The 15,543-nt window shown below is 54.8% G+C and overlaps 1 protein-coding gene across 12 annotated transcripts in view; it reads left to right on the top strand.

Annotated features, from left to right (window-relative positions):
- CACNA1E (calcium voltage-gated channel subunit alpha1 E) overlaps window positions 1-13,896 on the top strand; it is a 147,124-nt gene extending 133,228 nt beyond the window's left edge. For 6 of the 12 annotated variants that reach the window (XM_074546401.1, XM_074546405.1, XM_074546403.1 and 3 more), the window contains 10 exons: window positions 1,167-1,263; window positions 3,640-3,745; window positions 5,346-5,453; window positions 5,951-6,051; window positions 6,313-6,419; window positions 6,938-7,046; window positions 8,399-8,527; window positions 9,882-10,062; window positions 10,150-10,340; window positions 12,996-13,896. In XM_074546401.1, coding sequence (XP_074402502.1) covers window positions 1,167-1,263; window positions 3,640-3,745; window positions 5,346-5,453; window positions 5,951-6,051; window positions 6,313-6,419; window positions 6,938-7,046; window positions 8,399-8,527; window positions 9,882-10,062; window positions 10,150-10,340; window positions 12,996-13,535 — 1,669 coding nt within the window. In that variant the 3' untranslated portion in view covers window positions 13,536-13,896. Of the gene's footprint in view, window positions 1-1,166; window positions 1,264-3,639; window positions 3,746-5,345; window positions 5,454-5,950; window positions 6,052-6,312; window positions 6,420-6,937; window positions 7,047-8,398; window positions 8,528-9,881; window positions 10,063-10,149; window positions 10,341-12,995 lie in introns of those variants that run through there. The other 6 variants (XM_074546406.1, XM_074546411.1, XM_074546407.1 and 3 more) reach the window with 4 other exon arrangements.
- The last annotated feature ends 1,647 nt before the right edge of the window (window positions 13,897-15,543 follow it).

Consider the following 15,543-nt stretch of genomic DNA (forward strand, 5'->3'; position numbering starts at 1 on the left):
CTGGCAGTGAGGGTGGATGCCCTTGGTGTCATGAGGTGATTTGACCATCCCAAACCTTGCAGTGGCAGGGTGGGGTCCTGGCACGAGGGGAAGAAGAGGTGAGCAAGCCCAGAATCCCTGGGAGATGTGGATGTGCAGAGAGAGGGAGGCACAGCCCAGCTACCCCAGCCTGGGGTGGCCAATCTTTGGTGGCATTCCTTGCTCAGCAATCCCAGGCAGGTCCTTATGGAGCAGAGGAGTGCAAGGAGGGGAGGAGGGAGGGAAATCCCACCCTAACTGCTCCCATGGGGAACCCAAACCAGCCCCAAATGTTGGAAGGCCCAAACAGCTGCCTCTGCTGAGACTCTTTAAACTCCAACCTGGTGGAACTTGCAGCCGCATGTGGGAGCGAGCCAGGGCGGGAGCATGGCATGCCCAACTTTTCCTCCCGTTTTTTTTGTTCCAGCCGATTCAGCATGCCTTTTTTTGCACTGCTGCATGGTGGGGAAGTGCTCCATCCGCAGAGCCAGACGGAAGCAACTGGGCATCTTCCTGTGACAAGTGACCCTGGCCCACTGCCTTCTATGCAAGATGCTGCCTCCCAATTGCATAGACCCCACCAGCTGGGGATACACAGCCTTTGGCTATGGGTTAGGTGGCCATGCCAAGCAAATACCAGGCACCCCCCCGGGAGGGAAGAGGCTCCGGAGGCCACGGAGCGCCGCGGTGCAAGGCGCCCTTATCTGCAATAACCCATGGCTCGAGTGCCGTGTATCTGATTTATACCACTCGCACACAGCCCTGGAACCTGTGGGACGAGGTGGGGGCTCGTGGAGGGCTTTAGCAGAGGGGTTCAGAGCACAGGACTCGTCCCAGGCTGGTAGCGAGACAGGCGCTTGAGGCCAGCAGCAGAGAGGAGAGGGGTGAGTCGCTTTCTGCCAGCATTCCTGGGTCTGTGTGAGCAGTGCTATAAATCCACATCAGGACAGTCTCTCATGTATGATTTGCCTTGATTAACGGGTTTCCTGTTCTTTTCCTGTTTGTCCGTTTGTTTTTTCTTTTTTTTTTCTCTCCTGTTTTTTCCTGTACTATTTTTCCGTTCGTACGTTTTTGTTTTTTTTTTCCGCTCTCTGGGAATGCCTCCTCTCTCTGCATCTCCCTCCCTCCCCTTCCCCCTCCATGAGCAGTGGCCGAATCCATTACACTGAGATGTATGAAATGCTGACTCTTATGTCACCACCGCTAGGCCTCGGCAAGAGATGTCCTTCCAAAGTGGCCTATAAGGTAGATCAACCCTTCCTTCTCTGGGGGTCAGAGCCCTGCAGGAGCCGGGCCACAGCGGGAGGTGGGGAGCTGGGGACTTGTTGGGGTGTCCAACGTGTGTTTGGCTCACTCCTGGGGAGCCTGGTGTGCCCACAGGAGCCCTGGCCACGCTGGCTGGTCCCCAGTGTGTGACAGTGACAGCTCGAGGGGAAAAGGAGGGGCAGGATCAGTGGGAGGGCTGCAGGTGAGGCCACAGTTAGGAGGGTGAGATGTCCTCAGGAGTTTGTGGCCAGGGACCACAAACTTGGAACCATCTTGATCCAACTGCAGAAGCCCATGGAGATGGGAAGCAGGTGGGCAGTGGGGACAAATCCCAAATCCCACAGGAGCAGGCCTGCTCTGCGTGAGAAGCCAGGACCATCAGCAGGGACTCTCCCTTTCTCTTGCTTGTGCAAGGCAAAGCCAGGGGCCTTCCAAAGGCAGCTCTGAGCTGTCCCAGTGTGCCCACAGGAGCCCTGGCCATGCTGGCTGGTCCCCATGTGTGTGACAGTGACAGCTTGAGGGGAAAAGGATCAGCACTAGTGTGGAACTAGGGAGGGCTGCAGGAGGTGAGGTGAGGCCACAGTTAGGAGGGTGAGATGTCCTCAGGAGTTAAGGCCAAGGGGCTTGGAATAATCCTGATCCCAGCCAGTGCAGAAGCCCGTGGTGATGGGAAGCAGGTGGGCAGTGGGGACAAATCCCAAATCCCACAGGAGCAGGCCTGCTCTGCGTGAGGAGCCAGGACCATCAGCAGGGGCTCTCCCTTTCTCTTGCCTGTGCAAGGCAAAGCCAGGGGCCTTCCAAAGGCAGCTCTGAGCTGTCCCAGTGTGCCCACAGGAGCTCTGGCCATGCTGGCTGGTCCCACCTGTGTGTGACAGTGACAGCTCGAGGGGAAAAGGAAGGACAGGATCAGTGCTAGTGTGGAAGTGGGAGGGCTTCAGGAGGTGAGGAACAGCCCTGTAGCACAGTTAGGAGGGTAAGATGTCCTCAGGAGTTCGTGCCCAGGGCCTTGGAACCATCCTGATCCCAGCCGGTGCAGAAGCCCATGGAGATGGGAAGCAGGTGGGCAGTGGAGACAAATTCCAAATCCCATAGGAGCAGGCCTGTTGTGTGTAGGAGCCAGGATCATCAGCAGGGGCTCTCCAGGCCCTTTCATTGCTTGTGCAAGGCAAAGCCAGGGCCCTTCCAAAGGCAGCTCTGAGCTGTCCCTTCTGCAGTGGTGGCTGTCAGTCAGGTCCCAGCTGCGGATCAGGATCATGGATCAGGAGCATGGGAAGCCATGGAGCATGTCCAGTGGGAAGCTATGTGGCTTTCTGAGGGCAGCAGCTGCCAGGACAAGGCCCAAAGCTACAGGAGGATCTGTTGTTGAGGAGGACATTGGGGTTTTTCTTGGCCTTTTAGCAGGGATTGCACAAAGAGATTCCTGCACACTTCCAAACACGCTTCCACCCTCTCAGGCTCTCACAAGCATTCATCCACCATCACACTTCTATAGGGGGAAAAAGAGAGGCTTGAAAGCAGGAAAGGGATGTGAGAAGCTGGGTGAACAGGAATGGGCAGGGAAGGGCTGACCCAAGGTATTCACAAAGCAAAATATACTCTCTGGAAAGTGGATCTGGTCACTTCGGTCTGCACCCCGCCTTGCCAGGGTGGGGAAGGAGCATGGCGTGTCTAACCTGCCTTGGTTGCCCTTTTCTCTTTCCTTCTGCACTTTTTCCACCCTCCCCTTCCCCTTCCTTTCCCTTCCCCACCCATGGATAATTTGGAACCCCCCTGCATGTGCTGGCAAACTTCATCTCTGAAAGACGCAAAAAGGGAGTGCCAGGATGTAGCATGCTAGAGGAATATCCAGCCCATCTGAAGTCCCTGGAGGTTAGGGACCCTCCTCTCCCCTGCCCCAGCTGGGAAGGGTTGAGAGCTGGAAAGCCAAACCCCCGGGAACGGAAACCTGAGCCCACCTCCCCTCCCGCGCATCCCACATGCCCGCATCCCTGATGGATGGGGTGTGTCTTCCCAAAAAAGTGCCGGGGGCTGCTGTGGCACGTGGGGAGGGGGGCTCAGGGGCCGTTCCTGGGGCGCAGGAGGAGCCCTGGAAGGCAGTGAGCCGGTGTCCTGGGGTGGAAGGAGCCGGGGAGGTGGGGGGGCTGGTGGGGTGATCCTCGCCCTTCTTTTTTGGCTGTGCTGTTTTGACACTCCTTGTTGCTTTTTATTTTTTTTAATTTTTTTTTTAATTTTTATTCTTTTTTTTTTTCTTCCCACCCCCCTTTTGTTTAATGTTTAATTTCTTTTCCTCCAGCCTGGTCGATGTGTTTTTCGATATTGTTTTCCGTCCGCTGTTTTCTTCTCTCTCTTGCGCAGAGACTGGTGCTGATGAACATGCCCGTGGCCGAGGACATGACAGTCCACTTCACCTCCACCCTCATGGCCCTCATCCGCACGGCCCTGGACATCAAAATTGCCAAAGGTAACACCTGTGCCACAGAGGGGCACTCTGAAACTCTCTGCAGACTGCTCATGGTTCTTTTGTGGAATCCCAGCATGGGTTTGTGTTGGAAAGAGCCTTGAAGATCATCCTGTCCCAGCCCCCATCCCACAGCTCCCACCACCCATCCAGCCTGGCCTTGGACACTCCCAGGGATGGGGCATCCACAGCTTCCCTGGGCGTCACCACCTTCTGAATTTCTTCCTGATATCCAAGCTCAATCTACTCTCACTCAGCTTAAAATCCTCTTCCTTGTCTTACAACCTTGCAAAAACGTCCCTTTTTTCTTCCTAACATCCAAGCTCAATCTACACTCACTCACCTTAAAATCCTTCTTCCTTGTCCTATCACTTCGCAAAAAAGTCCCTTTCTCTTTGGCTGGGCTGAGGACCTCACAGTTAATTTGGGATCCAGAGCCTGGATGCACACAGATGGGAGCACGTACATTGAACAGGCAAATTTATGCCACTTTCTGTCAAAAAAAATCTGTTTCTTTAGGAAAGGGGTAAAGAATTCTTCATCAGAAGCTGTTTCTAGAGAAAAGAAACAGCTCAATGTCCACTGTGTAATGGAGGAGAGAGAGAATTCCCCTTTCTCCCCATGTAAAAACCCAAACCAAAGATGGGAAAGACGTGCTTGGCTTCCTGAGGCTGTGGAGAAAAGAAACCTCTCTGTCTCTCAGGGAAGATAAAATGTTCAGAGCAGGAAAACCTCCTTTGTTGTTGTTACTGGAAAGGCTGTGATTCATCAGATCAAAAACTTCCTGCAGAAACATGGCATTTTCAATAAAACATCCCCTAGGAACAGCTCAGCTACTGGGAGAAAACCCAACCCAGGGTGAGATGTCATCCAAAGCCCTGTGCTCAGACAACAGGGATGGGTTCAAACCCTCCAGACAAAGCAGAGATTCGAACCTGGGTGTCCATTTTCAATAAAACATCCCCTAGGAGCAGCTCAGCTGTTGGGAGAAAACCCAACCCAGGGTAAGATGTCATCCCAGTGCTCAGACAGCAAGGATGGGTTCAAACCCCTCCAGACAAAGCAGAGATTTGAACCTGGGTGTCCTACAGCCCACCCAAATTGCCCCTGTGCTTGGGTGGCCCTGCTGGGGCACATTGACAGCTTCTGGTGCTCCTGGGGCTTGCTAAGCTCAGCAAAGCCCTGGCCAGAGAACTCTGCTCCCCGTGCACAGCCTCACTGAGCATTTCTGGCTTTCCCAAGCAGAGCTGCTCTTCCACCAGCACATGATCTGCTCACCAGCACAAGGAAAGTGGGGCAGCAGCAGGTGTGTGTGGGCTGGAGTGGGATGGGAGCTGCAGAGACGGACCCAAGGCAAGCTTGAAGGTGGCAGCTTTGAGTGGGAGGGCAGGGGATGGGGAGATGGAGGCACATATGGAGGGGATGGGAGGAAGGTTTCCCTGTGGGAGCAGGAGACCAGGCTGGCTGATGCAAGGTGGCCCTCCCAGCCCAGAGAGATGGGTGCTGAGGTGGAACCTCACTGCAGGATGGGAAAGGGGGGCTGGTTGGACCCTGGTGCTGAGGTTTGATGTGTCTGGGCCGGTTTTGCTCCCTGCTCTTAAAGGTGGTGCAGATTGGCAGCAGTTGGACTCCGAGCTTCAAAAGGAGATCCTGACCATTTGGCCTCACCTCTCCCAGAAGATGCTGGACCTGTTGGTGCCCATGCCAAAAAGTGAGTCTCTGGGGGAGCTATTATTGCCTTCAAACTCCCCTCATCCCCACGGCAACTTCTTCCCAAAGGGAGGTGGGGACTGGCCAGGCCTATCCCCAGCTCAAGGAGAAGTGCAGAAGGGTTTGTTTTGCCTTGTTCTGCCTCTTTCTGATTGGGAACTCTCTGGAAAAGCCCCCAGTTTGCAGGGATCTACTCCTGCCAAAGCCAGAGTCTCCTGTGACTGCTCTCTGGAGCACAGCAGGGAGGGAGGCTGAGCACACCTGATGAGATGATGAGGATGTGTGCCTTGGTGGCTGAGGGTGGTGATGATTTCAAGCATCTCCATTTATTTTATCCCCATGGAGAGTGTCTGGGTGCTCAGCATTCTCTCTTTTGGAGTGATGACAAGAGTTTGAGGGTCACCAGGGTATCCCAGAGCAGGGCTTTTCCCAAGATCCACATCAGTGCCTTATCTTACAACACAAGTGACCCCATTTTGTTCCTTCTCATGCTCCCAGCCTCTGACCTGACTGTTGGGAAAATATATGCAGCCATGATGATCATGGATTACTACAAGCAGAGCAAGGCCAAGAAGCAGCGGCAGCAGCTGGAGGAGCAGGTGAGGCTCAGCCAAGGCAGGACAGAGATGTTCAGATCACCCTCTCTGCTTCCCAGCCCAAACATGCAGCCAGCTGGGGTGAAAACAGCAGCTCAGGTTGGGTGTGGGGACTGCAATGCGTGTCTGTGGTCATCCTCAGTCCCTGACAGGGGGCATGAGCACGGTGTCCTCTTTTTCTGAGTGGTGGGAGCTTGGCTGGGGAAGCACTGGATGTTCATCCAGGTTTCCTACAGGCTCAGTTTCCTCCTTTCCCCAATGCAGAAGAATGCCCCCATGTTCCAGCGCATGGAGCCGTCCTCTCTGCCCCAGGAGATCATCTCCAACGCCAAGGCTCTGCCGTACCTCCAACAGGACACCCTCTCTGGCCTGTGAGTGCTGCCTTGCCACTTCCCTGCTCCTGCAGCCCCTCTTTCCTTCTTGGAGCTGGCGCTGGGCTGCAGAAAGGGTTAAATTGCTGCTGGGAGCAGGGAGGAATCTCCTGGCACAAAGCTTTTGCAGGATTCCAAGTACCTGGTGTGTGTCAGCATCACCAGCAGCAAAGGTGGGACAAGGGGATGGCCAGGGGTCTGTGGATGCTCCTCCTGCAGAAAGGGTGAAGCTGGACCCCAGGAGCTGTTGACCAGTGCAGGGAATTCCAGCACCCTGGCTGGTAGGAATGAGTTGATAAGGGTTTCTGTCACTGCCCTTGGGATGTCCCACTGCTGCTGCAGGACTTGGGGCACTGCTGTCCCCTCCTGCCTTGCAGCACCACTTCAGCTCTCCAGGGAACTTGATGCTTGCTCAAACACGGGGTCTCAGCAGCCTAGGGGAGCAGGCAGGGGCTCCCCAGCTGCAGGAGAGGTGATGCCAGGGTGGTGGCCTCCCTGAAGCTGGGCTGTGTTTGCAGGAGCAGCCGAGGCGGGTACCCCTCGCTGAGCCCGCTCTCGCCACAGGAGATCTTCCAGCTGGCGTGCATGGATCCAGCCCAGGAGCAGTTCCAGGAGCACCAGTCTCTGGTAAAGTCATGCACTGCTCCTCTGCAGCCCCAGCACAGGTGCTGGTGGGCACGGGGAGGTGTGGGGAGCGAGCACAGCTCAGGGATGGCAGCAGATCCAAAACGGGACAAATATCCCTGGATGTCCTGGCACTGGGGACACAGCCATGCTTGGACCTGCCCTGACCCGTGGGGCCAAGCAGCACAAGTGCTTTTGGGGTGAGAGCCATGACCAATGTGCTGCAGTAAAATATCCTTCTCTCCACAGGCTATTTTTTGCACTGAGCACTCATGTCAGTGGGTTACCCCGTGCTGAGTGATGGTATCTGATGTTTTTGGATTTCATGTCCATTTTGTTGTCAGTGGTGCTGTCCCCAGTCCCCCCAGCCAAGCTGTCAAACTGTCTCCAGCAGGAGCAGCCTTCCCTGGCCTCCTGCCTGTCTGTGTGTGTATATATATATATCTCACATATTTATATATATCACACATCTCTATATATCACACATCTCTCTATGTCTGCGTTCCTGCGCCACCCGGCGCAGTGTGGCACCGCCCTGTGTCCCCAGCCTGTGTCCCCAGGGTCTGCAGCTCTGTGTCACCTGTGTATGACACAGGCAGGTGTCCCCTGCCTCGGCCACCCCAGCCACGTGGGGAGGGGGCACATCAGACCCCCCTGCCCCCATAAAGTCACCTCCCAGTGACCCCTCCAGGGTCGCTCTGTGCCCGTCTCCTCAATACCGTGAGTGAACATGAACATCCACAGAGTCCCCCCAAAATCTGGGAATTAACCAAAGCATTTAAGTGCTGTGGGCAGTGTGTGCTTTTTTAACAGGGATATGGCCAGGAAGATTTGATTTTTTTGAAAATCCTATCCATTCGTCCCTTTAAAGTTAAACCCTGAGCAGTCAGAATGCCCCCAGACCCAGGCAGGTTTCCACTGTCACTGTAGAGGTGCAAGGGCAGCTGGCCATGAAGCACCACATCAGGGCTCACCTGGGCACTGTGAACTGAGGGTATTTTTCAGTGGCAATGTGATGAATTCTACTGGCTTAGACTCTGTTTTTCATAGAATCATCAAATAGTTTGGGTTGGAAGGGACTTTTTAAAGCTCACCCTCCTGCCATGGGCAGGGACGTCTTCAGCCAGATCAGGTTGCTCAGAGCCCCATCCAACCTGCCCTTGAACACTTCCAGGGAGGGAGAATCCACCACCTCTCTGGGCAACCCGTGCTAGTGTTTTACTACCTGTTCTTGGCCAACTTAAATTGTGTCCTTGGCTGAGCAAGCAGGGCTGTCCCCTGCCCAAGAGGGCCAAAGCAGTGTGCTGCCCTGCTCCAAGCCCATCCCAAGAGCTTGGCTGTGTGTTTATTTCCAGGAGCCAGAGGTTAGGGAGTTTCAAAGAGTGCAGCCCTCTAACCGTGGCAGCTACCTTCCCGTGGACACTCAGGACCACGCTGTCTCTGGGAGGGCCTCCTCCATGCCTCGTCTCACTGTGGATCCCCAGGTAAAACCAAGCAAAGCCCCTACAGGTGATCAAAGCCTGCCAGATAAGGCTGAGGCTTCTCTGTGCTGAGCCCTGTGGCATTCCCAGCACCCTGACACCGGAGCTTCTCCCCTTCTTTGGGTGCTGCACAAGCAGGAGAGCTGCTGGTGCCCTACAAGGGGGATGCTGGCAGCAGAAAGCAGCCTGGGGGATCCCTCTCCAGGCTCGTGGGGGAGGTCCAGGATCATGTTGTCCCCCTCCTTTCCTGCAGCCCTGGGCACTGGCTGAGGTTTGAGGAGCCCCAGCCCAGCTGTCAGAGGACCACAGGTGATGAAAAGCCTTCTCTGTCCTTTGCCATCGTCCCAACACGTGCTCTGTCTGTCCAGGGGAACCCAGGCCACGTCTCACCTCCTCATCTGTCTGCCTGGTTTCTCTGTTGTTCTGTCCTGTGCTCAGCCTGCCCCGGACACAGATGTTTTTTGGGGTTTGGTGTTTGCTGTGAAGTCTCTGGCTCTGCTGTCTCACCTTGGTGCAGGCACCAGGTCCTGGTGCAGCACTTTGTGAGGGTGTGAAGACAAAGGGAGGCTTTGTCTCGTGGGCTTTCTTGGTCATTCAGCAGCAAAGGAGGTGACCAGAAGGAGGGGATGGGAGCAGGAAAGGTGAGAGGAGATGGAGAACAGCCTGAGGCTGCAGTGGCAGAGAGCTGCTAGAACTAAGCAAAGGAAGTATGGAAGGAGGTGATGTTTTCCCCATAACGTGAAAACACAGGGTGTAACAAGGGGAGAAGGTAGGAAGGAGAAGCATGGGAGGCAGGAAGAAATGGAAAGGGAAGATACAACAACAGCATGAGTGGGGAGATAGACAGGGAATGACTGCAGGGAAAGGGCTGGGGATGTGGGAATAAAGGAAGAGTAGGGAGGTGTGTGGAAAAGTGGTGGCTGCTGGAAAAATGAACCCAGAGCAAAGGGCACTCTCTGCCAACAATCTTTTCAAGAATTGCTCCTCCTGACCCTGCTTTCCCAGTGGGGAGGGATGCTGGGGAGGCAGCAATGCTGTCTGCCCTCCGTGTCCCCACACAGAGCAGGAGGTGCTGCTGCTCTCCCCCAGCCCCTGGGCTTGGCTCTGCCCGTGCAGCACAGCTCCAGCCTGCTGGGGAAGGGCAGCCCGCGAGCTCTGAGGCCAAACCCTGCTTCCCTCCCACCCCTGCTTTCTGCAGAGATTATCTGGGGGGCTGTTCTCAGGCTGGCTGCCCCCCACCCCAAATTTCCCCATCCTACAGCGTGGCCATCCCCATGGCTGGGGGTGAACGGGTCCCTCGTGTCCCCCAGCCCTGCCTGGCTCTAATGCTGTCCCCGCTGGCCGGGGTTGCTTGCAGGTGGTGACAGACACCAGCTCCATGCGGAGATCCTTCTCCACCATCCGGGACAAGCGGCCCAACAGCTCCTGGCTGGATGAGTTCTCCATGGAGCGCAGCAGCGACAACACCTACAAGTCCCGCCGGCGCAGCTACCACTCCTCGCTCCAGCTGTCCGCCCGGCGCCTCAACGCCGACTCGGGTGAGCCCAAAAACACCCCCAAAAACCCCTCCAGAGCGGAGCTGCTGCAGAGGGGTGGTGCTGAAGGCTGATGTGTGTGTCCTGCAGGCCACCGGTCCGAGGGGCACCGCTCGGGCAGGGAGCGGGGCCGGTCCAAAGAGCGCAAGCACCTGCTGTCCCCGGACATCTCCCGCTGCAATTCCGAGGAGAGGAGTCCCCAGGCACAGGAGGAGTCACCAGAGCGGCGGCGCGAGTCACGGTCACCCAGCGAGGGCAGGTCACAGACACCCAGCAGGCAGGTGGGTGACAGGGATCCCTTCCTAAGCGTAAAGGAAAAATGGGAAGATAAGTCCCGGTTCTGGGAGGTCTGAATCGTCTCATCTCCTGGTGGTGGCATCTCTGTGTCTCCTGAGCACCCTGCAGAGTATTTGGGGACAGGGGTGGATGCCATGCTGATCCTCTTGCTGCTATGGCATCTGCTCCCTGCCAAGGTCAGGTGTACCTGCTTGGAGGTGCCAGTGCTTGAGTGAGCCTGAAGCCACCCATGGAGATGCCACCCATGGCGAGCTGTCAGCTCTTCCTAGGGTATGTTTGGGAGGGCTTTTTGCTATTGACCACCAAGAGCATGGAATCATAGAGTATCCTAAACTGGAACAGAGCACGAGGGTCATCGAGTCCAGCTCAGAATCCCACCATGCGCCCAAGAGCAATGTCTGAAAGCGTTTTGAGCTCTGTCAGTCCTGGTGCTGTGACCACTTCCTTGGGGAGCCTTTTCCAATGCCTGACCACCCTCTGGGTGAAGCACTTTTTCCAAATATCCAACCTAAACCTCCCCTGGCACAGCTTCATGCTGTTCCCTTGGGTCCTGACACTGGTCACCAAGGACATCAGTGCCTGCCCGTGTGCTTCTCTTAGTGAGGAAGACCATGATGAGCTCGTGGGGCAGGGATGGGGCAGAGGCAGCTTCCATGGGTGTTGTGGTGTTGAGGTCCCCAGGACAAGGTGAGAGATGAGTCTGAAGCCATATTCTAAGAAAGCTGGTTTATTATATTATAATATTATATTAAAAGAAATTATAACCTAAAACTATACTAAAGAAAGAGAAAAGATACATCAGAAGGCTAAAACAAGAATGCATAGTAAAAACCCATGACAGACCAGAGAGTCTGACACAGATGGACTGGGATTGGTCATTAAGTTAAAACAATTCACAGACTGAGTAAAGAATTCTCCAAACCACATTCCAAAGCAGCAAAACATGGAGAAGCTGAGGCTTCTCATCTTTGCCAGGAGAAGAAATCCCGGTGAAGGGATTTTTCACAAAATAAAGGCAAAAAAGCTCACGATGTGGGGAGAGTGTGGTGGTGTTCTCAGGAGTCTCAGGACCAGGGAAGAGATGAGAATCTTTACTCCATGTTTCAGAAGGCTGTATTATTGTTTTATGATATATATTATATTAAAAGAAAATTTTATATTAAAACTATACTAAAAGAATAGAAGAAAGGATTTCATCAGAAGGCTAGCAAAGAACAGAAAGGAAAGAAATTATAATAAAATCTTGTGACTGATTTTGAGACAGTCAGACTGTGACTGGCCATTAATTAAAAACAACCGCATGAGACCAATCACAGATGCACGTGTTGCATTCCACAGCAGCAGATAATTATTGTTTACATTTCGTTACTGAGGCCTTTCAGCTTCTAAGAAGAAAAGATCCTAACAAGAGGATTTTTCATAAAAGATGTCTGTGCCAACCGCACACCACACTACACCACACCAAACCACACCACACCACACTACACCCTTCTCATGTCACGGACATATTTTTTTATGAAAAATCCTTTCTTTAGGATTTTTCCTCTTGAGAAGCTGAGAGGCCTCAGGAACAAAATGTAAACATTGATTATCTGCTGCTGTGGAATGCAACAGGTGGATCTGTGATTGGTCTCATGCGGTTGTTTGTAATTAATGGCCAATCACAGTGAGCTGGATTGGACAAAGAGTCTGAGCCACAAACCTTTGTTATCATTCCTTCTGATTCTATTCTTAGCTAGCTTTCTGATGAAATCCTTTCTTCTATTCTTCTAGTACAGTTTTAATATAATATATATCATAAAATAATAAATCAGCCTTCTGAAACATGGAGTCAGATCCTCGTCTCTTCCCTCTTCCTTGGACCTCTGTGAACACCGTCACATGCAGCATAGTTTAGTGTGGTTTGGTGTGGTGTGGCCTGGACTGGCTTCCACCACAAACACCTGAGAAATCCAACAACTTTCCATTCCTTCCCAAACTTCTACACTACCCTTACTAGGTCTCATTCTGGCCACAACCGCAAAATCCATCCAATTCGGCCTCTACCCATGACTCCCAGCTGCTATAGAAGGACCAACCCCTGTATCTACCCTACTCCACTCCAGCACAATAGTAGTAGCCAGAATAGTTCAGTGTAGTGTGGTGTGTGGTTTGGTGTGGTGGTACTGTGCCAAGAAGAGCTCAGGGGAGGATGAAGGCAGTCATCTTCTCTGGACCCCCCTGAGCTGAGCTTTACCCTGTGTGTCTCACAACACCAAGGACCAAGCCCACATGACCTGTAGTAGGGACTGCTTTTATCCTGCCCTTCACTTTGGGCGATTTCCCTTTATTTCCCAAATGCTGACAGATCTGTTTTCACTTCTCTGGCTCATGAAGTGATAAGAAGTTTTTTTCAGTGGGAAGTGTGGAGTTCCAGGAGATGGCCCAGCTTCGAGAGCACTTCCTGAGCGTGGTGTGGTGTGGGTTGGTGTGATGTGCTGTGGTTTGGTGTGGTGTAGTGTGGTTTGGTGATGTGTGGTGTGGTTTGGTGTGGTGTAGTGTGGTTTGGTGATGTGTGGTGTGGTTTGGTGTGGTGATCGTTGGTGTGGTTTGGTGTGTGGCGCTGCCTGCATTGCCCACGGTGTCCCGGTGCCTTGCAGGGCATGGGCTCCCTGAGCGAAAGCTCCATCCCCTCCATCTCGGACACCAGCACCCCCCGGCGAGGCCGCCGCCAGCTGCCGCCGGTGCCCCCCAAGCCGCGTCCCCTGCTGTCCTACGCCTCCATGCTGCGGCACGCCGGGGACACCTCTCCGCCGGCCGACGAGAGCGAGGGCGGCTCTCCACTGCTCTCCTCCAGCCTGGATCCCAGCGCGGCCGGCCCAGCGGAACCTTCCAGCTCTCCGGCGGGCAAGCAGAGCCGGCAGTCCACGCCGCAGCGCTACATCTCGGAGCCCTACCTGGCGCTGCACGACGACTCGCACGCCTCAGACTGCGGTGAGGAGGAGACGCTCACCTTCGAGGCGGCCGTGGCCACCAGCCTGGGCCGCTCCAACACCATCGGCTCGGCGCCGCCGCTGCGGCACGGCTGGCAGATGCCCAACGGGCACTACCGGCGGCGGCGGCAAGGCGCGGCGCAAGGCGTCATGTGCGGGGCCAGCATCGACGTGCTCAGCGACACCGAGGAAGATGACAAGTGCTAGAAGCTGCCCCTCTGTCCCCCCGAGCCTCAAACCCACGCCCCGACCTCGCCTCGGCTGCCCCCCGTCCATCCCGCCCTGCCCTTCTCCGATGCATGCTCTTCGCCGCGCCTGGGAATGAAACTGAAAAACCAAAACCAAACGCAGGGGGAAAAACGAAAAATAAACAAAACAAAGCAAAGCAAAACAAAACAAAACAACCAACCAAACAAAAAAAAAGCCCCTACCCCAAACCGACCGGAAAGGAGAGAAAAAAACCAAACCACAATGAAAAAGAAAAGAAAGGGGGGAAAAAAGTCTTTGTGCAAAAAAAAAAAAAATTAAAATCTGTTGAGTTTCGGTTATTATTATCACTTTTTTTTCTGCACAGAGAAGCATTTGATGGGCAGCAGAGCGGCCCGGCCGGGTTGGCGTGCTGGGGGACAAGGGAGAGCCCTCCCCGGCCGCAGCCCCGCTCCCTGCCCCGAGGGGATCCCTGGGAAAGCTCATCCCGAGGGATTTTCTGCTCCCTATGGCCGGAGAGTCCCAGCAAAGGGATGCAAGGGACCCACCCCCTTTGCTCTGTCGCTTGGGCTTGTGCTGCTGTGGCTTTGCACTTCCCTCCCGAGGGTCTCATCCTGCCTGGAAAAGGGGCAGGATGCGACCGTGCGGGCAGGGATGAGGGGTTGGGATGCACCCAGACAGAGCAGAGCAGCTGTGGCTGCCAGAGGGGGCAGAACTGGTTTGTACTGGGGGTGGGGGGCTCAGTGCTGCCGGATGTACCCTGTGTCCCACCGACATATATTTATTTATATACGGAGAACTCTAGGTGTGCCTGTGTGTGTATATAACAGGGTGTGTGTGTGTATATATATTTATATGCTGTATATATAAAGATATACACATACAATGATTTGTTTTAATCACCTGACAATGCTGGCCAGCCCCTTGGGGCTCCTGCTGCCTGCTTTGGTGGGGGCAGGACTGAGCCTCCCCGGGGGGCTGCTGTACAGAGCATTGGGAATGTCACCTTGCTCCCTCTCCCAGGTATTTCCAGCGCTGGGAATTGCATTTTCTCTCTCAGAGATGGCTGTGGCGAGGGCTACTCGGGCAGCCTGCAGGAGGGGGATGCCCAAGAGATGAGGACAGAGCTGTCCCAGTGAGAAGGCAGTGCCAACGGGGTGATGGCAAACCTCTCTCTCAGAGGCCTCTTTGCTTGTTTTCCCAGGAAAAGAAGAAATCCATGTGTGCAGGGGAGTGAAGATGTTGTGAGTGCATGATGTACCTTTAAGATCTTTTCTCCGGGCACAGGCATTGGGGTTTGGCACCAGCCCTGCCTCAGTTTCCCCTGCAGCCATGGCCTGTGCCCTCTCCAGGGGCTGCCATGGGGGGCTGGCTGTGCAAACCCCATGGCCCCGGTGTGGGAGCAGGAGGAGACTTTGGGAAGGAGCATTGTCCTGAGCAGGGAGGCTCAGCCCTCCTGCAACCACTGACAGTGCAGAACAGGGCCACCCTCCAGCTCCAGTCATTAATTAGCCTGCTAATTAAGAGCTGTCAGCTCTCAAGGATCCATGCAGTGGGTGCAGTGCTGTGCCCAGGGGGTGCTACTGGTGGCCCGTGCTAATGGGTGGCTCACCCTGGTGAGCAGTGCTGTGTTTCTGCTGTGAGCTGTGTCTGGTGTCAGCCCCAGCGTGGTCCGGGGAGCTGGAGGGCGCTGTGCCTTTGGAGCCTCAGGGAAGGGTTTGTCCTGAGGGCTGGAGGATGCTCGGTGTGTTTGGGCCAGGTGTGGTGGCCCTGGCTGGCAATGGGACCTGGGGACCTGGGCAGGTGAAGGCAGCACAGCCTCACCCTGCCCTTCCTCCTGCCCACAGCTTTGCTTTGCTGCAGGTTGTTGTGCTCTGGCTCTCTGGGGCTGTTCTCCAGCTGAGCAGCAGCTCTGGCCTGGCTTTGCTTCGGTCCTGGGTAGCTCATGCCTTCTCCTGATGGGAAGATGCACCAAGTGCCCTGCTCCTGCATGTGCACACCATGCCCT

Source organism: Zonotrichia albicollis, chromosome 8, assembly GCF_047830755.1.
Source record: "Zonotrichia albicollis isolate bZonAlb1 chromosome 8, bZonAlb1.hap1, whole genome shotgun sequence".
NCBI classification, from domain to species: domain Eukaryota; kingdom Metazoa; phylum Chordata; class Aves; order Passeriformes; family Passerellidae; genus Zonotrichia; species Zonotrichia albicollis.